Raw genomic sequence first — 24,561 nt, 5'->3', positions numbered from 1 at the left:
TAACGTAAATCTTCCAAAATTTTCGTAAACGATGAATACTAGTCCCTTTACCGCGTCCCGTGTGCAGGAGGCGCAAGAGCCAAAAGCCAATACGAATGTCGAATACGTGCCCCTAGCTGTTTAGGAAGTTCTTCGAAAAAGAACAGACGGAATATTTCCGATGGGAGCTTTCAAACGTGACGCAGACGGCAACCGCTCGCTCTCTCCTTAGGCTTGTTCGCGTTGCTTGAAATCACCAAACATTTTTGCACTTGAAATGAGATAAATATATATTCGGCCGTTGGAGAGAGAGAGAAAGCGAAGATGCTGAGTGCAAAAAGTGCAAGCAACGCGAACAGACCCCTTCTCTGTCTGTCGCGCATGATCGCGAACAGCTTTGGCCGCATCAATATCAAAAGTGCAGACGGTTGCGCTACTGCTACTGTGTCGTAGTAGTGCGGCCAGGAATCAGGATCCGTTGATTTTCCATCGTAACATGTCAAAGATGGTGAGTACCGATCGCGGAAATAAAACGCACTGCGGCTATGATGTCCGTTTGTCATCGTGTGAAAGGACAACGTAAAACCAGAATTCTCGATTTCACGGATAAGAGAGCGCGAAACCACTTCAGAAATCTGCACAATCTGCTCCGCTTCCGTTGTTCCTCCCTCCCTTCGAATCGAAGCCGCATCAATAACTCCCCTTTGTCAGGCTTGTTGTCTTGCATAAAATATGAAGTAATGTAATCTTTTCTGGTTCAGCGCATGAAAGCAGTGAGGTGTCCCACGGACGAGCTCAGTCTCTCCAACTGTGCTATTATAAACGCCGATGATTTCCCTGATGATGTCAGGTAGAAGAATTTGCACACAATTTGACGTATATAATTATAATTATCTTACATCCACATGACTGTCTCCCTAATCATTTATGGAATAATTATATATTCGTATTAAATTTTTCCATAAATTATTCCATATCTGTACTATATATGCTTATTTGTGTCTTGGAAACAATTCCAAGTGGAATATAATATAAGTATAGGTTGAAGTAAGGCAATAAATTATTTTATACAAAAGAAAATTATTTTAAAAAATTCCACCATAATTGATTATTTAATTCACCAATATATTTTAAGAATTTATTATATATTGTACAATCATATATATCTTACAAATATCCATATATTTGCTAGTAATTATGAAGGAGAGGAGCTTCTTCACCAATTTGGCTGAAACTTCACAATTTTGTGTATTTTGATACATAAAACATGAATCTATAAGTTGAAATTGTCGCTCTCAATTAGGAGAAAAGTTATTAAGTACTAAAGTTGACAGTTGCGTGGTTAGGATGTCTGTCATTTATTATACTTTGTATTTATAGACTTTTCAATATGCTAATTATTTTCTGCTTTAAAATAAGCATAATAACTCCTATTTCTATTATCTTTTTTATTAACCATGTAACTCAATATATTATGGCATATTCAGTACAATATTTTTCTAGGAACTACATATTTTTCAAGGAAAATAATAATTTATGTTTTTTGTTAAAGCAGAGAATAGATGAATCAACTATTCTCTGCTTTAACAAAAAACATAAATTATTTTAGAAAATAATTGGCATATTGAAAAGCTTATAAATACAAAGTATAATAAATAACAGATCCTTACCACACAACTGTCAACTTTAGTACTTAATAACTTTTTTCCTTAACGAAGACAATTTTAACTTATAGATTCATGTTTTACATACCAAAATACACAAAATTGTAAAGTTTCAGCCAAATTGGTGAGAAAGCCTCTCTCCTTCGTAATTACCTATTTGCCTTGCTGAAGCCAATTAGGAATTCGAGTTATCATAAATAATGCATGTTTATGTTATGTAAAATGTTTATCTGTATTTTAGGAACAATTTCAGATGGAATAAAAAATGGCATTAAAATAACAAATTATTTGTTCAATATAAATACATTTATATGTTTTGAAATAGAAACTCTCTAAATCATATATATTCTATATTTTACTAGATTATATAAACTCTGTACTTAATTCTATAAACTATGCCTAAATGTTTTATTTCAAAATTTCTCAAAAATTTATGCGACTTTATAGATTACAGAGCCACATTTTAAATCATAATGTGATAAGACAATATTGATTGGTACATTTATTTTTTTATTCGTTACAGGCACATTGAAGTAACTACAGCACCAAATTATCATTTTGTGTTTACTGTGAGAACGCATCATGAGATTCCACGTGGCACAGTTGGCTTCAGCTTACCTCAACGAAAGTGGGCGACGTTGTCTCTCAATCAAGAGATTGAAGTTCGGCCGTACCATTTTGATCCTACTTCTAACACGGAATGTTTATGCAACATCGTCTTGGAAGCTGATTTCCTACAGAAGAAGTTGTATGTTTGGCAAAAAATTTATTTATATTATATACATATATGACAAAATGATTAGAATTTCTATATAGTATAATTCTATATAATATAATTTATAAAATATTTTAATTGAATAAACACAATTTATAATAAATTTATATATAGACACAACAAATCTTGATCTGAGTTTTATAGTCAAATTTCCATTAGTTTTTTTCTTTTATAATTACTACATTTATCTATTGTTATTTCAGTGTCACTTTGGAGCCATACAATACAGACGAAATGGCCAAGGACTTCTTGCTACAGTTTTCTGGGCAGGCATTCACCGTGGGTCAGCAGCTGGCATTTCAATTTAAGGATAAGAAACTGCTTGGATTAGTTGTCAAAAGTTTGGAAGCTGCTGACCTATCAGCCATCAGTTCAGGACAAAGTACAGTGCCTAAGAAGACAAAAATGGGACGTTGCTTGGGCGACACTATAATACAATTTGAGAAGGCGGAGAACTCCAGCCTGAATCTTGTTGGACAGTCTAAAGGAAAAGCTCTCCGACAGACAATTATCAATCCAGATTGGGACTTTCAGAAAATGGGCATTGGTGGCTTGGATAAAGAATTTAGTGCCATTTTCCGAAGAGCATTTGCATCCCGCGTTTTTCCAACGGAGATTGTCACTCAATTGGGTTGCAAGCATGTAAAAGGAATCTTGCTGTATGGACCACCTGGCACGGGAAAGACGTTAATGGCTCGGCAAATAGGAACGATGTTAAATGCAAGGGAGCCGAAAATTGTAAATGGTCCACAAATTTTAGATAAATATGTTGGAGAGAGCGAGGCTAATATCAGAAGATTATTTGCTGATGCGGAAGAAGAAGAAAAGAAGGTAAATAATTTGAAATGTATTTGGAGACACAATGGCCTAGTTTACACCGATCTCTTGATACGCGTATCAAATAGTATATTTGAACTGATCAGCCAATAATCAGACTTATTTACTAGTTATTTACTATTTAATACGCGTATCAAGTGATCGGTGTAAACTAGGCCAGTATTGTATTTAAATCAGATCTTTTACGTGTAACAGGAGAAAAGGACGGAAGAAATATGTTGTATATTTTTAGCTTGGACCAAACAGCGGACTTCACATAATCATATTCGATGAGATAGATGCCATCTGTAAATCTCGAGGTAGTGTTGCTGGAAACACGGGGGTTCATGATACAGTGGTTAATCAGCTTCTTGCAAAGATTGACGGTGTCGAACAATTAAACAACATTCTTGTTATTGGTATGACCAACAGAAGAGATATGATTGATGAGGCCTTGTTAAGACCTGGCAGATTAGAGGTAAAATTGAATTTGTTTAATAAGATAAACAATCTTTTTAAAGCTACGCATATATACGAATGCAAATATGAACAGAACGTTTTTTTGCGTTCAATTTACGTTTAATTGAATTTACTCCACTTTGATCGATATACCTTGTTAAGAGATATATCAAAGAAAGATTTTTAAATAGATTTGCTGTTCTTTTGTTGATTTGCTTGCTCGTAATATGAATATTAATATAATAACATTTATTCGTTATACATATAATATTTGTTTTAAATATGCCTCTATGCTTTTCTATGCTTAAAGTTACAAATGGAAATTAGCTTACCAGACGAACATGGGCGGTTCCAAATTCTTAATATTCACACATCCCGAATGAAAGATTATAAAAAAATAGCGCCTGACGTAGACTTGAAAGAGTTGGCCACTTTAACTAAGAATTTTAGTGGTGCAGAGTTGGAAGGTTTAGTTAGAGCGGCACAGAGCACCGCCATGAATCGACTAATTAAAGCTTCTAGCAAGGTGGAAGTAGATCCATCCGCTATGGAGAAGCTTATGGTAACTAAAGGCGATTTTTTCCATGCATTGGAGCATGATGTTAAACCGGTAAGTGATAAGAATTAAAGACTTTTTATTCGAAAATTATTTTATTAGACGAATCTTTTGTACTACATGATACGTAATTTTACACAACCCGTTTTGACATACTATATATTATTAATTATTTATTCTTATTGAATAACGCTATATCTAATAATGCTACGTCTTTTTTTTAATTATATATATTTTTAATGGATAAACTTTTGGTTCATATAACTACATATTTCGTCATTTTAAATAGTTAATACGCATTTATGTAAGACATATGATAACAGTTAAATGTTAAATTTTCACATCCTTCAGGCATTTGGTACAAGTGCTGAAGTATTGAATCAATTGTTGACTCGTGGGATTATTAATTGGGGAAGCCCAGTGGCTGAAATTCTCGCTGATGGCAGTTTATGCATTCAACAAGCTCGAGCGACTGAAGGATCTGGACTCGTTTCTGTTCTTTTGGAAGGACCACCGAATAGCGGAAAGACCACTCTTGCTGCACAAATTGCAAAGAATTCAGACTTTCCATTTGTTAAAGTGTGTACACCTGAAGACATGGTCGGTTTTATTGAATCTGCAAAATGTCTTTCCATACGGAAGGTATGGTACTCATTTTATATTGTCTATACAAGTTTATCTCGTAGTAAATACTTATAATTATATCTGATGTAAAACTTGGAATACCATTTGTGAAATTTTAGGTATTCGACGATGCATATCGTTCGCAGCTCAGCTGCATTTTAGTTGATAATATTGAACGTCTATTAGATTACGGCCCAATTGGACCAAGATATTCTAATCTGACATTGCAAGCACTTTTGGTGTTATTGAAGAAATCGCCGCCGCCTGGTCGTAAATTATTGATTCTGTGCACTTCTAGTCGCAGGTAAAATAAGAACTTTTTTTTTTTAAGAAAAATTATTAAAAAACATACATATTCTTTATAATATATTTCTTTTTGCAGACAAGTTTTAGATGATCTAGAACTACTTTCAGCATTTAATACCATCCTTCATGTGCCTAATTTGTCAACCCCTGATCATCTGTTGAACGTGCTGGAAGAAGTTGATCTCTTCTCAAAAAAAGAAATGGCTTCCTTGCATGCAAAGGTTAAAGGAAAACGGTAAGATATTAAAATTCTTATTAACAATTTTATTTAGACACTATATGTGACATGTATATGAGACATATAGAGCATATATTTCTATAATATATATTTTATCATCATTGTATTTTATGATTTCAGTGTATTCATCGGTATTAAGAAATTGCTCTGCCTAGTAGATATGGCACGTCAAGTGGAACCAAGTTACAGAGTCGCAAAATTCTTATCGAAACTGGAAGAAGAAGGCGGTCTAGAGTAAGACGTTATTCCATTTCGAGCTGCGTTACTTTTGGTAGTACAGAAAAAGTAAAGAATACTTCTAAGCATAGCTTCTTTCGAGTTCAGATTGCTCAAGCTGACTTTGATCATTCCCCAAAACGAACGCAGTCTCAGATTGTAGTAATTTAAATAGAGAAATTTATAGCTTCTGTGTATAAGTGAGAGATATAATCAGTGATATTTAGATCTTCTCAGTGTTACAATGAGTTCTTGTAACAGGTTAGAAAATAGATAATATCGCTTAGATTGTGATGCATATCTGAAAACACGTAATTAACTCTGTCAAGTACTACATTATTACAGATATTTAAACAAATGTTATTTAGTTTTGTAAATTACAAAGATGAATATCATATTTTCGTATAATATTTTCATAACAAGTAACTTTTATGTCATCTTAATTTGATTTAATTTTATTTTTTTTATTAACTTTAGAAATCCAATTTCTTTATTTTACAGACTTTTAACGGCTTAAGGCTCCTGGGTATTCGCCGTGACCATGTTAGATCGTACCATCAGAAATCAGAAATGACACGCTGAGAATCTTTGCGTGCTATTTTTAAATAAAAATACTTAAATGAAAAAACACTTCAAATTACTTTAACACACTTATAAAATGTGTATTTCGAAAACTATCCTTTTCCCTTAACAGTTAATAAACAACCGTAAAATGAATGTGATTGATAAATGAAACCTAGTCATGCAGACTTATTGCGCAGGTATAAGGAAAAAGGATGGATAGGAAAGATATAGATTTTCGGAACATTTTATAAGTTAAAGCGATCTGAAATGTTTTTTTATTTAAATATTTTTTTAATTTGAAAATAGCACACAAGGATTCTCAGCATGTCATTTCTCGCCTCTGACGTCATGATCTAACATGATCGCGGTAATCCAAGAGCCTAACGGATTTATTTGTTGGGTTTATTTGCATTTGGAAGTAATAATTTGCCTCAACTTCAACAGATATTCAATTATTGCATAATAATGTACAATTATTATATAGTTACTACGGAAACATATATATGTAAAAAAAAGACGGAAACATTTGAAACGACGCGTACAATACCTGATTTTAGTGTAACGATCGTTGATTGCATTATACCAGCATTTCTCTCTTCCTCATATGGCTTATATATATTTAATATATGATTAAGGGTTGATTGTTCCAACTTGTTGGTAAACTAACTAAAAGTTAAATTATATATATATATATATATATATATATATGTCTTCGTTTTTCTTTCAAATTAGACAAAGATAGACATATGATTTAACTATTAGTTAGTTTACTTACCAACAGGTTGAAACAATCAGCCCTAAGTCGATAAAACATTTTTATTAAAAAAAATTGTACTTATATTAATAAAATTGTACTTACAATTAGCTTTAGCTGTCGTAGAAACGATTGCACCAATGTCATTTGCTATTTAAAAGTTTGATGATAATTTCTTATCTTTCTAAGTTATAATCCTGATTATAACGTAGATGGAGAAAAAAGATTTCTATAAATAGCATTAACACAGGATTGCAATAAAAGCAGCTATAAATGAAGAGTATGGGTACAGCTGGACATATTTCTATAGTTGTACATTACGTGATACATATTTATTCCAGCACATATATTTTTAAAGAACAGTTTGAATGTGTAAACAGATGTGATTTTAGAACAGTGCTTCCTATTCGCGAAAAACTTGCGACTTTATTGGAGAAATAGGAGAGATGTAATATGAGAGTATGTCTATTTAAGCGATAGTTCATTAATGCAACAGTCATCAGCAAATTAAACGTATTAAGGAAATGGATAATTAATAAATTTTTTGACCAAGTTCTCTACACATATTTGCAGTACATAATTATTTTAACGTATGAATATAGTTAATTTGATACAATTAATAATCTAGTTTATATCCATAATATTACTTTTATGTGTTATAAGAAAAAAAAATATTTATTAATAAAAAAATATTTTATTTTAAATAATACTAGGAAGTAAAATAGAGAAAAAAGGATGTTTTTTAAACATGAATATCTTGTCTTATTATTTATTATGAATGACATCATAAGAGAGTTAAAATTTATAAAAAGGAAAAACCACTGGAGGGACACGTTAACAATCTTCTTGTACATGCTAAAAGATTCATATATCAGAAGACAGTTAGGGAAACGCTGTTCTAGTTTGTAATTGAGAAAGAATTGTTTTATAAGAATATGACAGATTGACACTTGTCCGTAAGACGATGAGTAGACGTTGTGGTATTCTACTTTTAATTATTGAATAGCAATAAATATAGCTATATACAAAGAGATATACCTATTATATTCTCGTATGCCTTGTATTTATTGTTGGATGCATCTACGAGTGCACATGTGTATTATACGCAATGGATAATTGTGCACATGTGTTGAATCAATGTTTGTCACTATGGTTCGGAGAAAGAGAAAAATTATAATAGGTAGAATAGTCATAAGAGGATAGCCGAATTTTAGTCAATATCTGTGTCAATAATTCTTCGCTATCTTCGGCGTGTATTAATAGAGAAACATTCCAATTATCACGTGAGATACATTTATTCTGTTCTGAATAATCGCGAGGGATTAATGAGAAGGATGCGTTACACATATATATATGTTGTACTTTTATTTTTATTAGTACGATTTAAGATAGATCTATATATAGTATGTAATTTGTTATTAGGATATCAGTTGCTATGATTGTGAATTATTAACGAACAATAATATAAGTTTATTTATTTTTTTGTACACAATTGTGTTAATTGTATCTGTATAGTTTGAACAATTCAGCAAACTAATTACATGCATTATATGTGTATAAGATAAGAAACGAATCCATATGTATCGCGGACGTCTTGTGAAGAAATTTCGCTTGTGCAATATTTCTTATGTGCTGTAATATAATCGACTACTTGTCTCTGTATTAATCAATGTGATCTGCTATCAATGCAAGACAGAAATAAAATTACCCACGAATGTAGAAGGCCTTTAATAACGTCTTTTATAAAGGAGTCAAGTGAACCAAAAATTAAGGGGGTAGCCTGGTGTAGCGGCTTCAAAAAATTGAATTTTTTTTTGCTTAAATCGATAGTATTCTATCTCTAGAATACGCTCCTTAAACTCTAAGCATGAATTTAGATTTTAGCGGGCTAAAATGAGCTCGATCGGTGCGCATGGTCGAGCGCTCCGAGGAGCAGGATGCTGGGGGGAGCTCTCAACGGTCTTTGAAAAGGCTCGTTGCCGGCTGATTTGTGAAGATTTGTCGAAGAAAGAGCTGCTCGAAAGGTGTTTGGGTGGGCATATCCAAAATGCGAACAAGAGTTTCAACAAGCGTTTTTTCAACTCTACTGTTTGGCGGTTTGCTCCAAAACACCACTGCAGCCGGAAGATCATAGAGATTGCTGCTTACATAGCAGCTGGAATATTTAACGAAGGCTATCTGTCAGTGCTAAACATAATGTCAGATTTGGAAATAGTTATTGGGACAGCATGCAGAGATTATGCCGACAAAATTAATAATAGCCGTACGACCGTTCGACCAGAATCGTCGAAGTAAAAGCATTGCTCGCGAACTAAAAAATATACATAAACAACGGCTATTGGAGCAAAACGAGCTGTATGAAGAAGTTGAGGGGATATTATATGGACCAGGGATAGCAGATTGACCAAAAAGTATAGGTAAATTAACAATAATAAGCTTTTATCAACCTTCTTTCTTATTCGAAAACTTTAAACGCGTTTTTCTCAAAACCATGTTTTTGAAATTGGCGTACACGATAACTCAAAATATTTTTGATGGATCCAGATTATTTTTTTTTTAATTAAAGGTAATTAAATTGCCTTGAACTTATACCTATAATATGTACTAAAAATTTTGTCCAAAAAAATTATAAACAAAAAAAAGTGCGAAATTCATGCAAAAAAATTTTTTTTTTCAAACCACCATTTTTAACATTTTTTATGATAAAACAAATCATGTTTTAGGTATAACTAGAAACTATACTCATAAACTTTACAAAAAAATTTTTTTTGTGTCAGATCGTTCTACGGGATGCTAGAGTGTACGCCATTCAGAAAGAATTTTCGAAGCCACCTTCGTATTTGATCGCATAACTCCTGTGTACTTACATATATTTATTCAAAAAAATTAATTTGAACATTTCAATATGTACACAATAAATAGTGTTAATTGCAAAAATATATATTAAGTAGTTTCTTTTTTAAAAAATCCAGAAAAAGAGCTTGTTTTGGCGTTCTACATCAGGCTATCTCCTTAATGTACACATTTACCTGTATAATATTCCACATAAAATAATTCTAAATGTGAAAAATGGATGGTCAGATAAGAGTCTGACGAGGATAAAAAAAAGTTACGTGTATACATATAATTATTGGTTGTGTATCTATTTTGTGATAAGAGCCATTAAAGTTTTCCATCCTCTATCGTAATTTTCTATAGTATAGGTGAGTATAATATAAGGTGTGTGTATGTATGGAGGAGTTAAAGCCATAGTGGTGTAGAAGTCAAATTCTTTAAAATTATTGACTCGTGTGCACGCAATCTATACAATATATAAGTTGCATCATGCACACGAGTCAAAATATTATAAAAAATTGACTTCCAGACAGCACGTATGTCTTAAAAGACGTAAAGACATTTTTTAAGCAGGGCACACACTTTTCGTGGAACGTAACAGTAAGGTTTCGACCAATCGCGTTGCTCGATTCGGCCGTCTGTAACCGTAGAAGTAAGAATCGAGCAACACGCTTGGTCGAAACCTTACTGTTAGGGCTGGTTTATAATAGCCGTAACCGTTGATTTAAGCCGTAATCTTTAAGAAATTGACCAATCACAGTCGATTATTCTTCTCACATTCGACTGTGATTGGTCAATTTCTTAAAGATTACGGCTTAAATCAACGGTTACGGCTATTATAAATCAACCCTTACGTTCTTCGAAAAGTGTAGGTTTGTTCGCGTCGCATACTCCAATATACACCAGAGACATTGGATCACGGATAAAGGGTGACGATTGGAGCAGATGAGTTTTTGGAATGCGTTGGAGTGAGTAGGAGCATGGTGGGGCGTGCGTCGCGAACTGTCCCCTGCTTAGACATCTTTTAGACACACATCTTTACGACATCTTTTAAGGTGGAAGCACATAAAATTGCAGGAGCCATGAGCAGAAGGCAGAAGCCATATGCGCATGCACTATGCTATCTGTAGAGCTCTACAGATACATATGGCTTCTGCCTTCTGCTCATGGCTCCTGCAATTTTATGTGCTTCTATCTTTAGACATCTTTTAGGCCCTGGCTACATCTATCGTGACTATCGTAACGCTTTGATCGTGGTCGTAAGCAATGAAGTCGTCGTAAACCGTATATCTATGCCAATTTATCTATAAACACATTTTTCTTCGCACGTCGAAAAAGCTGACAGGTTAGGTTATGTTGTAACGCCAGACAAGCGTCGTAATTGTAAAGAGTTCAGCTAAATCAACTCATACGATGAGCTTACGATAGCGATTACGACGAGCGTTACGACCGTTACGACGAGCTTACGGTGAACATTACGATAGATGTAGCCTAGGCCTTTGGTGATCCTAAAGCCGTGATTCTAGCCGGTTTTTTCGGTTTTTTTCTTAGCACTAATCTTTTAATTGGCTTTATAGAAATGCAAAATTCTTGTCTAGAATTAAAGTACACATCAAAATCTAGGTCATGATGGTCGAATTTATATCGAAAACGAAAAAAAATTAATATTTTTTGTTATACGTGACGACCACCACATATAAATTCGACCACCATGACCTAGATTTTGATGCGTACTTTAATTCTAGACAAGAATTTTGCATTTCTATAAAACCAATTAAAAGATTAGTACTAAGAAAAAAACCGAAAAAAAACCGGCTAGAATCACGGCTTTAGGATCACCTTAAAAATGCGTGCTATCTGGGACCACTATGGGTTGTGTATTACATACATACGTATACATATGTAAAGGTGCCTTTTCACGTTAACGCTCGACGCTCATTTTTAGCAAGTAAAAATCTTCAGAAATAATATCTTTTATTTATATATATATCCATAAAATATTATTACTTGAAGATATTACTTGAAAATAATTAATATTTTACGTATTTTAAAGTCTATGTTTGATTGTACTGGGACGATTAACGACGATTCAGCGACGACGCTGAATATTAAACAAATTCAACTTCATTTCTTTGACGCTAGCGTCAAAGCGAAACCACCACGTTCACCTTAGGCTTGTTCGCGTTGCTTGAAATCCCCAAACATTTTTGCACTTAAAATGAGATAAATATATATTCGGCCGTTGGAGAGAGAGAAAGCGAAGATGCTGAGTGCAAAAAGTGCAAGCAACGCGAACAGACCCCTTGTTGACGCTCATTTTCAGCGTCTCATGAATTGGCACCTTTAACCGCCCGGGACTCAGCTGGCGTCCCATGGAGCGGATTTGGCGGAACGGAACGAGCGTATCACCAATCACGGGATTGTTCTGATAAAACCCTGTCAAAGATTTCGTCGAAACGGTCCCATGATTGGTGATACGTTCGTTCCGTTCCGCGTTATCCGCTTCATGGGACGCAAGAGTGGTTGTGTTTTACTGAACCTAACCTAACTACTCCAAGGCACGTGAGAAACAGAAAGAAAGAGAAATCTAATCTAAATCAAGGATTTAATTGTCATGCTTCTTTATGTGATATCAAATAAAGAATGTCATGTCACGTTCTAGAATTTGGCAGTATGGCATACCATTTATGATTTTTGTTTTCGGTGGATCGCTTGGCCTCCGAGAATTTACGGAATTACGGTAATTGTTAGGAGATAAACTTAAGTTTATTAATCAAAGCATTTTTATCAAGATTTCTTTATTGAATGAATTTTCAGTTATAGATATAAACGTACACATGAACATAAAGTACGCGACGAATTAGAAAAGAAAGGAATTCAAATGAAACAACCAGAAGAAATTACTTTAGAGAAAGAATATGAAAAGTTGGAGAAGGTATGTAGATTAGTATTACCTATATTAAATTGGTGAACAAAGGTTGAAGTAAATTTATTATGAGCGATTAGAACGTCGAAAATTATTTTTACTGCTTATTAAGCTATTGTTATACCAGTTAAGTAAATTATAACAATAATAACATAAGCTAGAGTCTCTAAAAGTATAAGCAGTAGAGATGGTTATAAAACATTTAAATGAATAATGAAATATTTTGATTAATCTAAAAATATATATTATATTTTTTTATGAAAAATATTTTTTAACCATCCATTATTTGTAAGAATATATAATATGTCAGACATACTTGATTAACCTGCTTGTTTGTTAAATAATACATACAAATATTGAGTAAACAATTTTGATACTACAAATATACTTGTTACTATATAAATCATTAGTTCTTATATATACAAAGAAAGTAATTCCATACAGTCTGTCTGTATAGAGTTCTTTTCATTTAACGACAATGAAATTGATACAACTTTTTATCTTTCTTACCATTCAATGAATAACAAAGATAAACATGTCATTAAAAATTGAAAGCATCTACAATATATCTTATGTTCAGATGGATCTTGACAACTGGAAGAACGTTCGGATATCAAGACCATGGGAAGAATCAGAAAATACAAGAGCTCAAGTATGAATAAAAATGTTCTTGACACATAGTAATCATTATACAATTAGCAGAAACAACACGTGATTAATTCATCAAACTTCAGAATAAATATTCGTAATATCACTCTTTAATTACATGAGTTTGTTACTAAATATTACTACTAAATAAATATGATAATTTTTCATGTAGTCTGTTCTGCTATAATTTTAAGAAATTTAATGACAATATAGTAACCGATAAATTCTTATTTCTTGATATATTATGTATATATAATTGGATTTACATGAACAATGTTCATAGTTTTGAAGAAATTTCAAGTTTATGATTATAAATGACTAATGCAACATATGAGAAAAGAAGCATATATTTATCTTTAATATAAATATATTATAAATATGTTTTGTAATATATTTATGATTAATTAATTTATCTATGTCTATATTAGAATTGAACCATGAAGACTAGAGATAAGGAGGCCGAACTATACATTCGGACATGCGACAAAAACCGAGGCCCGGTAATAGTACCTACGGAAAAATAAAAACACTTAATATAAATCGACCCCAAGCTATCGATCAAGCCTACTTAAATTATTTAATCCGTTCACTCGTTATTGAGATCTCAAAATCTCGGGTACTCGCAACTCGTGCGTTCGCGTAAATGAGTCACGGTGCGTCTCGATCCGCGCGTACTTGGCGCGAGACACGGTAGTGCACGGTAGAACACTACTGTGTCTCTTGATAGGTACCTATCCTAGAGTACGTTCCGATTCCCCGCCTGGGTGCTGAAATATGAAAATCTATAGTGCACGTAACATATACTATAGGATTTTTAGCACTCGGGTGGGGAATCCGAACGCAGCCCTATAGGTGACATTGCAATCACAAGATACCCTAGAGTTGGTCAAGGAAGAGTTAAGCTAATGGTGTTCCTTTCGCTAATTGGGTTCGCCATTTCCCGATCAGCGCTTCCGGTTCTTTAGTGGAAGTAAGACAAAGCTATAAGTGGGAGTGAGAAAGCTATAACATACTGTACATTGGTCCGCCATTTATCGACAAGACGTTAGTGGGAGTGAGACAAAGCTACGGTATTGGCACAACTCTACTTACAGGAACTCTAAAGATACCCGAAGCTTGAGGAAGAGGAGAGCACGGGAGGACAGATTGCAGGCTGGGGACATGTACGTGTGAGCGTACCGTGAGTGTGCGTACTGTGTACATACGTATGAGTCCCGTTAGAGTCCCTCTAATAAGAGTCGCGACACATAGCAGCAACTTTTGATTGGTTCGCATTTTCGGCAAAAGTACGTGAAATAGAAAGAGATATAAGAGAGAAAGAGAAAGCGATATGAATGTATGTTACTTGTATATTGCTTTCTCTTTCTCTCTTATTTTGCCGAAACTCAAGATGTCGCGACTCTTATTAGAGGGACTCTACTAAACACCGCCTCTTTCTCTCCACGAAGAAATGCAAGAAGTTTTGCTTGGGTATTTAAAGCCCCAGAAAGATGACGGAGGATTATAATTTGATCTTTAATTTCAGCTATACTAGGATATTTTATATATTATTTACAAACTTATTTGTATTATTTTGTAGTATTTATTTCTTTAGACGTAATGTATTTATATAAATTATATATTTTTGCTTATACAAATGTTGCAGACACAACAGTTTCATAAAAAATAATTTGCATAATTTAACATGACTTAGGCCCGATTGTTCTAACCTGTTGGTAAACTAACTAATAGTTAAATCATATATATGTCTTTGTTTATCCTTTACCTTAGACAAAGATAGACATATGAGTTAGCTTACCAACAGCTTGGAACAACCGGCCCTTAGGGCTGGTTGTTCCAGCCTGTTGCTAAACTACCTTATGTCTTTGTTATCCTTTACATTGGACAAAGATAGACATGTGATTTAACTATCAGGTAGTTTACCAATAGTTTGGAACAACCGGCCCTTAGGGCTGGTTGTTCCAAACTGTTGGTAACCTAACAGTTAAATCATACATATGTCTTTGGTTATCTTTTACATTAGACAAAGATAGACATATGATTTGTTATTTTTTTTTTTTGGTTTCTGCTCCTTTGGGAAGGAGCAAAGCGCCTTCAACCCTGCCTTTGGGTTATATAGCGTTATATATATGTATGATTTGTTAGCTTACCAACAGGTTGGAACAACCAACCCTTAAGGGGATCCTGCAGTGACTGGCGAACCAGGCGAACTTCCTCGATGTCGATAATGGCTGCGTTCGGGGAGCGCGCTATTAGCGCTATTGCATCATTCTATCTTTATCGCTCATCAAGTGTAGAACAAGGATAGAATAAGCAAATAGCGCTAATAGTGCGCTCCCCGAACGCAGCCAAACCTTTCTAATTTTGTTTTCCCTATATCTGTCTTTGTCTAACGAAATGACATCTGTCCTTTTTTTCGATTGCTCGCCATCTCTCGCAAGATCCGGCAACTACTGTTGCTCTTCTTGTCATTTGCATCCGTATTTGCATTACTAAAATAATTTTTCGATGGATCTTTTTTTGTACGCATTGAATCTTACTTCTACTTGCACGATATTATTCCTACATGTTTTCCCAAGGGCAGATGATAAAAATTATGTATGTATAAACTGCAGAATTTTTGTTTTAAGCAAATATTGTCGTCAGGTGACAGCTGCGTATGTGCCCAAATGAGTAATATTTTTAATTTTTTGGTGTTTTTGATATAAAATCGCGTTTTCTACCCTAGATTTTTGTGCGTACTTTAATTCTAGATTAAAAACTTGCAATTCTGTAAAGCCAATTAAAAGATACATCGAAAAACGATAATGTCGGTAAATCATACGGCTGCAGGATCCCCTTAAAGATTAATTATATACAAAGGGTAAATTCATTTATGGTTTAAATACTTTCATCCATGAAATATCTTAAAATTTTTAGTTTAATTCCAACATAGATACAGATAAATTAATTAATCATAAATATACTGCAAGATGTCCATCACAAAACACACTTTGTAAAAATTGTTAATTCTTTAGCCAACTAAATGTAAATCTTCTTTTTATAAATTTTTTAGAGATTATTAATTATTATATGTATGCTATAGAAAGATGCACTTATAAAGAAACAATCCAAGCAAAATTCAATACATATAATTGAGTAAAAGACGAAGCAAATTTAAAATAAAGGATATATGAGGAAAATGAAACAATTAATGTAAGCAATTCATATAAAAGTAATTAACAACAAGGTCTATTCTTTTTTCCTTTATTGCATAGACTTTGTACCTTCTTTCGTATAAAATTTTTCGAAATTATTTGAGATTATACATTTAAGATAAATGTTAAGAGGATGATTTCACCTCGTGAGTCACGTAGAGTGTGGAGAATTTATTCTAAAGGATTTTGATGTATGTCATTAGAAAGTATTAAAACTAATGCTTAATTGATAATACTTAATTGATAATTTATACACATATGGTAGTGAAGTAATATAATGAAAATTCGAGCTGCTCTGTAGGATTCACATGTGTGTAGTTCAAACTCATTTTAAATGAATATTAATCACTTGTCTATATCAATATAAGCGTATTACACCTTTTTTTAATTCCTAGTCAATACATTTTCTTCTCATAATTCTGATTTTACTTTTTTATAGAATATTATTTATAGAATTTGAAAAACACTTGTCAATACTTATCACGCTAAAATACTCATAGCACACGTTGAGTTTTGCAAAACACCAAATTATGTAGGTCTAACACTTCTAATAGACTCTCAAAATCAATGTTTCAGAGATGTCCTATAAAGAAAATTATATAAATTATATAAAATCTATATGTATATATATATATATAAAATAATTACATATAATATGTATACATAAAAGTATATAAAATTATATTATATATATATATTGGGAAAAAAACTCGTATCCAATACTTGGCATAATTTTTACTATAGACTTATATAGATAGACCAGTTCCTGCCGTAAGAGGCATTGTGGCAGCATATATGGTGCAGACATAGCCTTTCTGAACACCACAAGAAAGAGACAGATCCATCAGAAAGTTTATGTCTGCACCGTATATGTAGCCACAATGCCTCTTACTGCAGCCAATCTATTTATATAAAACTATGATTTTTTTACCTTACCTCTTTTGGAATCCATACATACTTAATAAACTTTGTTGTTTGGGAACTGATGGCAATTGTTTATTTTGACATAATTGTTTCCTTTTTGTTACTGAATTAACTCGTAATACCTAAAGGGATATTTTAAGTAATTTATTAATATTTCCTATTGACTTATAAAAACTTGTTTACATACATACATACATACATATATGTTTACATGTATATATGTATGTATGTATGCATATATATATATATATATATATATATATATATATATATATATGATGTATGCATATTTATATATATATATTTATATATATGTATATATATCTGTATTTACCAGATTCGTTGAATTTTGTTTCTTAAATATATCTTTTTTAGAAAAGATTTGATTATTTTCCGTGTTTGACCATTTAGATAAATCGTTTTGCAAACGACCCGCATTTTCATAATTGGTTATATCAGTAGTTTCCATATTAGAACTTGATACTAAGTAATTATCTGAAATGGAACTCTCATCAATCGTTGGATGTGTCATTGATGATACATAGTTCATCCTGTTGTTAGAGTTTAATTTCTCAGGAATATTTCTGTAAGTGTTAGCCAAATAATTGTTTTGATTTGATAAAATTGCATCATTAACATTTTCTATTAAGCTCGTATTTTGTGCAATGTCTGTTTTAAATGTTTTTTCTAGTTGTTCCTGACTTATATCATGTACACTCGCATCCATGTTTGGAATTGTATTGTATATTGTACTTTTTGAATTGACTTCAATTTCCTTATTCTTTGACTCAAGTACACTATGCTCTTTGTTATCTTGTTTTAAGAAATATTTACTTTCTATCATAGCATTTTCATCTATTATAGTTCGTCTGATGCGTATTAAATTTCTCCCTCTTTTTCGACAATTTCCGTTGGCCAAAACACTTGGTGAAGTTGTAAGATCAGACACTCGCTTAATAAATGGATTTTTTGGTCTAAATAACTCTGGAGACGTATTATTTTTTGCTAAACATAAATAATCTTCTGATTCTTTAGTATTGGCAATCAGCTTAGCATCTTGACTCAAATTATACATATCCAAAATAGCAGTTTTGTTTAAATCTTGATCCTCTGAAAGCTTATCACTTTGTATGATTGAACCATTATGCGAATTTAATAAAACATATGCGTCTTTTAGAGACTTTCTCTTTCTAGTAAGCTCTTTTCCAACAATAAACGACGAATTTAAAACATTTTCAGGAGAAGTGATTTGATATTTCATTTTTAATTTATATTTGCTTGACCAAATGCTAGTTTGAATCACAACTGTTTGTTCTGTCTCTGCATTTCGCTTTCTTTTTCGTTCCTACAAATGTATAATAAAAATATGACGAATGTTTTGTTCTGATTATTAGAGTACCATATTATTTCTAAAGATGATCTAAATCTAATGTATAATTTTGTAACAGTTAAATCAACTACTTACGATTTTGTCTGGATTAAAATCATGAACCATTTTTAAAGTAGCTGGATCGCAATTACCGAGGGCTAGTTGTAAAGCGACGTCCACATCTAATTCCTTCCCAGCATATTGCAATTGGTCTTCAGTAATATTAGTAGGAGGTGGATTCAACCGTACTTGTTTTCTTTGTAACGGACAGAATACTAATTGATGCTTGAACGTTATATCGGCTAATATAAATGCGTCTCTATATTCCTGTGTCACGACTAGCGATTTCATATTGAGAACCGAGCCTATACGTGTTAATGCCTTAAAAGACATTGGGTTAACATAACTTAAAATCAGATAAGACAGGCACAGAATTTTTTCATAGTGTCAGAAATAAATTTTCTTTTACATGTATATAAAATTTTAAATTGTTTTTCTTGCTGTTAAAGTTAGAAAACTCTTTACTGTTAAGTTTGGTATAACAACTAACTTTATGTATGTTGCCATCTGTATTTCTCGTAATAAATTTTCGTGCTTTTCCCAAGCCGATACCAGGAAGAGAAGGAAGATAGTCACAACCAGACAAAATACAAATATGACGGAACTTATCCATGTCAAATTGTTCAGGTCTCATATCCATTGCCAAATATAATCGGTCCTGCTCGATCAAAACTCCATTTCCATTAAAGTCCATTTTAAAAAATATCTACAATAAAACGGAGCAAAATACTTTTCATTAATACATAGAAAAGTAAGCTCATGTTTAAAATGTTTATCTAGTAGTTGGTATTGGTGTTGGTTTTTAAGAATTTTTAGAATATTTATGTCTAGCAAAAAAAATTATTATAATATTTATTCTTAGTACTATACATATTAACATTTAATGTCTCAATAACACATGTATTATTATTGTTTAAGTTTATCACGGTTTGACTTATAAGTTATAATTATCATACATAGTATATCATCTAGCAATTTCTTACAACAGATTTTTAGACAAATTTTAAATTTTTCCTTAGTAACAAATTGTTAAAGTATAGTATAGTATAGTAGTAATCGTTAAAGTCAATAATTCCCAAAATAAGACTAAATAAATAAAATCAAATTCTTCATTAACTTGCAGGCTTAGTTGCAAATATGTTTAAAATTAAAATTTACAATAAGTACATATAATAAATCCTTCATCCATCTTATTTGTTAGTAAAAGTACAAATGTATCAAAATTGTTATTAAAACAAATTATAACATAATAAATTCTTTTTATAATAAATATAGTATATAAATATATATAAATATATATATATATATATATATATATATATATACAAATATGTATATATATGTATATATATATTGTATATAACTTTTTTTTGACAGTTCTATTGCTAGATGTTATAGTCTTGGCTAAAATTATTAGGCATCCTCATGATCATTATGCTGTAATGAATTTAATAGATAAAGACTTCTATTGTTTAAAAATTGTTTAATAAATTAGATAAAAGAAAGTTGTTGAAGCTAAGCAATGTTTTATTTCTTTCAAAAATAAGTATTATTTTGAAAAAACTATTTTAATAGGGTATCTAATAATTTTGGCTAAGGCTGTATGATAATCATAATTATGTATTTAAAAAAATTGCAATTTTTCAACGTTTTAGAACATTCTGAACACGTTCAGAAAAACAAAAAAAAATTTTTTTTTACGAAAACAAAGCTTCCTCTATGAGGAAACAAAAATAATTAAAATTACATCATTATTAAAAAGCAACAGAAAATAAAATCCAAGTTTATCAAAGAATTAAGTAAGAACATAGTACGAGAAAATACAATATACTAACTTTCTTACATCCAAATAATGTCAAGTCGCTATCTTCTGTGATAACAACATCAGCTATACCATTGATATTTAAATACGCTAATTGCGCATCAGCTTCATAAGGAGCTGTAATGCAATCAATGTTCTCGTTCTGGCAATGTTTGATTAATTCTAATGCTATTTCATGAGTAATATCTATGGCACGTTTCAACAAATTTGTTCCCTCTGTGACTTGACCCATTTGTATTAGTTCAATCGCCTTACGACGATTTATTTGTCTAGATCTATGAAAAAAATACAGTTGTATATATTAGGCCTGTTCATTTTCGCTGCACTTCTGAACTGCAATAAGTTAGAATGAAAGAAAATTCATTTGTTTCATTCTAACTTATTGCACTAGTTCAGAAGTGCAGGGGAAATGAACAGGCCTATAGATTTATTTCAGAATTTGTAGCAATCCTGTATCAATTTTTATTGAATTTGAAGCAGTTTTCAAATAGAATAATCCCGACTTGATTTTTCAAATTCACGATATTTAAACAGGTCTCTTTATACGTACTCCCGTCTCTTGATTTCTGTTTGCTCTTTAGCAGGCAATCGTCGGCCATCAAACACCAAGATGGGTTTTATCTTATATTTTAAAAGCATGTTTATATACTTCATACAATATAAAACATACCTACGATGTAAAAGAAAAGTTATTAATTACTCAGAATCATAAAAGAGAATGTTAACATCCGTAAATAAGTATAATCATTACTTACGCGTTCGTTGTTTGTCCCATCATTAATTTCTCAGCACAGGAAAATACACCTTTGTGTAACCAACAATAAGAATCGATTGCAACAGTACCACCAGAAAATTCTTTGATATTTGTCCTTCTAGAAGATTTCTCTAGGAATGGTAGCAACCCGGTGATACCCATATTTACAAAAATTAATCTCTGTCGCAGTTTATAACAATTAAATCCAACACAAGATCAAATATCTTCCGTATGGCGTATACACATAACACACCACACACTAATTGCCGCCAGATTTGCAGACATTGCGCATGTCACTAATGTAAACGAAGTATATACCATAAATTATATAACGTATAGATTGCTCTCGTGAGCGTAAAGGCCGGAACACAATACAAAGGCCTAGTTTACACCGATCTCTTGATACGCGTATCGAATAGTATATTTGACCTGCGTTCGGGGAGCGCACTATTAGCGCGATTTGCTTATGCTAATGCTAAGACTCTATGGTCTAGTTTACATCGATCACTTGATACGCGTATTAAATAGTAAATAACTAGTAAATAAGTCTGATTATTGGCTGATCAGTTCAAATATACTATTTGATACGCGTATCAAGAGATCGGTGTAAACTAGGCCTATAGACGCGGAAACGCCGTGTGGCAGAGTGCGTTGACCAATCACAAATTTTGATTTTGCCGCAGGCGACTTGCGGCAGCCTTCTGATTGGTCAACGCACTCTACCGCACGGCGTTTCCGCGTCTAAAGGTGAAATTTCATGGGCAGTGAAAAGCAGCAGCAGATTGTACTGATTGGTTATAAAATAGAGAAGTTCTCGAGTTCCTAGAACTTCTCTATTTTGTAGCCAATCAGTACGATCTGCTGCTACTTTTCACTGCCCATGAAATTTCACCTTAAGACTCCGTAGACGCGGAAACGCCATGCGGCAGAGTGCGTTGACCAATCACAAATTTTGATTTTGCCGCAGGCGACTTGCGGCAGCCTTCTGATTGGTCAACGCACTCTACCGCACGGCGTTTCCGCGTCTATGGAGTCTTAGCATTATTCTATCCTTGTTCTACACTTGATGAGCGATAAAAATAGAATGATGCAATAGCGCTAATAGCTGAGCAGGGGATCGATCATGTATCTTTTCCCCTACGACGGAAACGTGAAAAGGTAGAAAATTGACCAATCACAGTCAATTATTCTCCTCAAATTCAACTATGATTGAACAATTTCTTAAGGGTCGACAGGAGTAAAGGCTGATTTATAGAGGCCGTAACCATTGATTTAAGCCGTAATCTTTAAGAAATTGATCAATCACAGTCGAATGTGAGAAGAACAATCGACTGTGATTGGTCAATTTCTTAAAGATTACGGCTTAATGGCTCCTGCACACAGGACGCGGCAGCGCGGCATTGCGGCAACGCGGCACCGCGGTAACCAATCACCATCTGCCTTTCCGTACTACTTTCAAAAGTAGAACGGAAAGGCAAGACGGTAATTGGTTACCAGGGTTGGGAAGTAACTAGTTACTTGTAACTAGTTACCGTTACAAGTTACTTTTTTTGGTAACTTACTGGTAACTGCGTTACATTTTTCTTTTGGTAACTGTAACGGTAACTTAGTTACATTTTTTCGGTAACTGTAACTAATTTAAGTTACTTTAATACAGTTACTTTTATAGTTAAGGTAAGTTTACACACGCAATGATTAGTGGCGCCAACTGACTGGCATTCATTGGCGCCAAAAACGAATTTGTTTAATAATAAACGATTTCAAGAATAGGTACCCAGACCTATAAGAATAAGTACTCTGATCTATAGTGTATGTGTCGGATTTATCTCATCTTGGAATGGTGGAAAGGTATAAGGTATAAGGTCGCACTCAGAGGTGTAACTGATTGTGAGTACAATCTACGAAGAGAAATTTCCCACACAAGGTATAAGCTATACTATACCGATTGCTGTGTGGCGCAAGGGGAGTTATGTCACACACGGTGCCTCCCGGATATCGTGTGCCCTTCGAGAATACGAACCAAATTCCAGGCATTCGCGACTCTATCCGGATGAAATCGTGCGATCGCGGTATTTGTGGGACGAAAAATAGAATTTAGTTCCATTTTGTTCCAGAAATAACAATAAAGGCCCGCGCACAATGAAAAATATAAGGAACAAAGAAGATATTAGCGATTAGAAATAAGAAATCAGGAATAAAGCTGGTGTAGTATTAATACACGGCTTCCAATAAAATCTATTGCTTGTGTTATTCATTGTTTCTGTTGCCTGTATTTTTCATTGTGCATCCAACTTTATTCTTGATTCTTTAGTCCTAATCGCTAATATCTGTTCCTTGTTTTTTATATTTTTTATTGTGCGGAGGCCTTAACAATTGAAATAATTCAAACAAAGTCCTCCTAGGGAGCGAACGACTAGAGGAGTCCCCAGTTGCGGAATCGGGTCCAACTAAAACTCGAGTTCGCTATAGCAGCACTGCCAGACGTTGTTATAAAAAGCAGCTGCAGAGAGAAGGACAGGCTGAAAAAGCCCAAAGTCCTACTCTTCGGATACAAAGGACAAAGAGAGAAAGATATGGTCAACATGTGACACGTAAAAGCGTGTCTTTTTTTAAGCCACAATATTTCCAATCTGTCGGACAGTCACCCAGGCAAAAAGCCCAAGGTCACTGATCGAAGATTATGTTCTTGCGCCCAAGCGATTAAGATAAGAGCATAATCAAGATAGCCTTCTAGAACGAGGGCTAGATGTCGGTGAAGTGGATGTGATCAGAAAGCTGATCAGCAGATCCTTGAACTTCGAGAGTGCGCTAGTTCCCACCTTTATGAGAAATTCCTGAGAAAAAAATAGCGTAATCATCTTTATATAAATGCGCCAATGAACAATCAGCGGATTAGCTAAAAAGCCTATTTACCGAGATCAAAATCAGGAATATTCCTTTCGATGCATTGCCAGCCGATGAGCTACTCAAACACCATTGGTACATGTGGAAGAGCCTGATTTGTCGGTTGAGGAGACCGACAGATCTCCTGTCGAAGAAAAATAATAATCTTTCTTCGACAGACAAAACACAGGT

At 33.2% G+C, this 24,561-nt stretch overlaps 3 protein-coding genes across 5 annotated transcripts; 2 read left to right on the top strand and 1 right to left on the bottom strand.

Moving 5' to 3' along the window:
• Window positions 1–368: 368 nt before the first annotated feature.
• Window positions 369–5,702, top strand: LOC112452215 (vesicle-fusing ATPase 1-like). The gene is made up of 10 exons (XM_025012325.1): window positions 369–487; window positions 741–829; window positions 2,167–2,391; window positions 2,622–3,249; window positions 3,488–3,712; window positions 4,004–4,303; window positions 4,601–4,891; window positions 4,993–5,177; window positions 5,256–5,414; window positions 5,538–5,702. The coding sequence occupies exons 1-10, from the start codon at window positions 476–478 to the stop codon at window positions 5,653–5,655; spliced, it is 2,232 nt and encodes a 743-aa protein (XP_024868093.1). The 5' UTR covers window positions 369–475; the 3' UTR covers window positions 5,656–5,702.
• Window positions 5,703–10,716: 5,014 nt separating this feature from the next.
• On the top strand, window positions 10,717–16,558 carry LOC112452214 (cytochrome c oxidase assembly protein COX16 homolog, mitochondrial). 3 transcript variants are annotated; one of them, XM_025012322.1, is made up of 5 exons: window positions 10,717–10,754; window positions 12,449–12,526; window positions 12,604–12,721; window positions 13,293–13,364; window positions 16,446–16,558. In XM_025012322.1, exons 1-5 carry the CDS (start codon window positions 10,732–10,734, stop codon window positions 16,500–16,502), a joined length of 348 nt encoding a protein of 115 aa, XP_024868090.1. In that variant the 5' UTR covers window positions 10,717–10,731; the 3' UTR covers window positions 16,503–16,558. The 3 variants fall into 3 exon arrangements, with proteins under 3 accessions (XP_024868090.1, XP_024868092.1, XP_024868091.1); XM_025012324.1 differs by lacking the exon at window positions 16,446–16,558 and adding an exon at window positions 13,789–13,918; XM_025012323.1 differs by lacking the exon at window positions 10,717–10,754 and adding an exon at window positions 12,121–12,344.
• A 34-nt stretch (window positions 16,559–16,592) lies between these two features.
• On the bottom strand, window positions 16,593–21,832 carry LOC112452212 (exonuclease 1-like). Its single transcript, XM_025012321.1, has 8 exons — window positions 21,488–21,832; window positions 21,283–21,402; window positions 20,746–21,007; window positions 19,401–19,616; window positions 18,947–19,231; window positions 17,816–18,826; window positions 17,494–17,603; window positions 16,593–17,140 (listed from the first exon to the last, which is right to left on the bottom strand). The coding sequence occupies exons 1-8, from the start codon at window positions 21,646–21,648 to the stop codon at window positions 17,122–17,124; spliced, it is 2,184 nt and encodes a 727-aa protein (XP_024868089.1). The 5' UTR covers window positions 21,649–21,832; the 3' UTR covers window positions 16,593–17,121.
• Window positions 21,833–24,561: the final 2,729 nt, after the last annotated feature.

Source organism: Temnothorax curvispinosus, unplaced genomic scaffold (genome assembly GCF_003070985.1).
Source record: "Temnothorax curvispinosus isolate PA1 unplaced genomic scaffold, ASM307098v1 QBEX01003057.1, whole genome shotgun sequence".
NCBI lineage: Eukaryota > Metazoa > Arthropoda > Insecta > Hymenoptera > Formicidae > Temnothorax > Temnothorax curvispinosus.
Note: the sequence above shows the minus strand (reverse complement) of the source record. Positions and strands in the feature narration are given on the sequence as shown.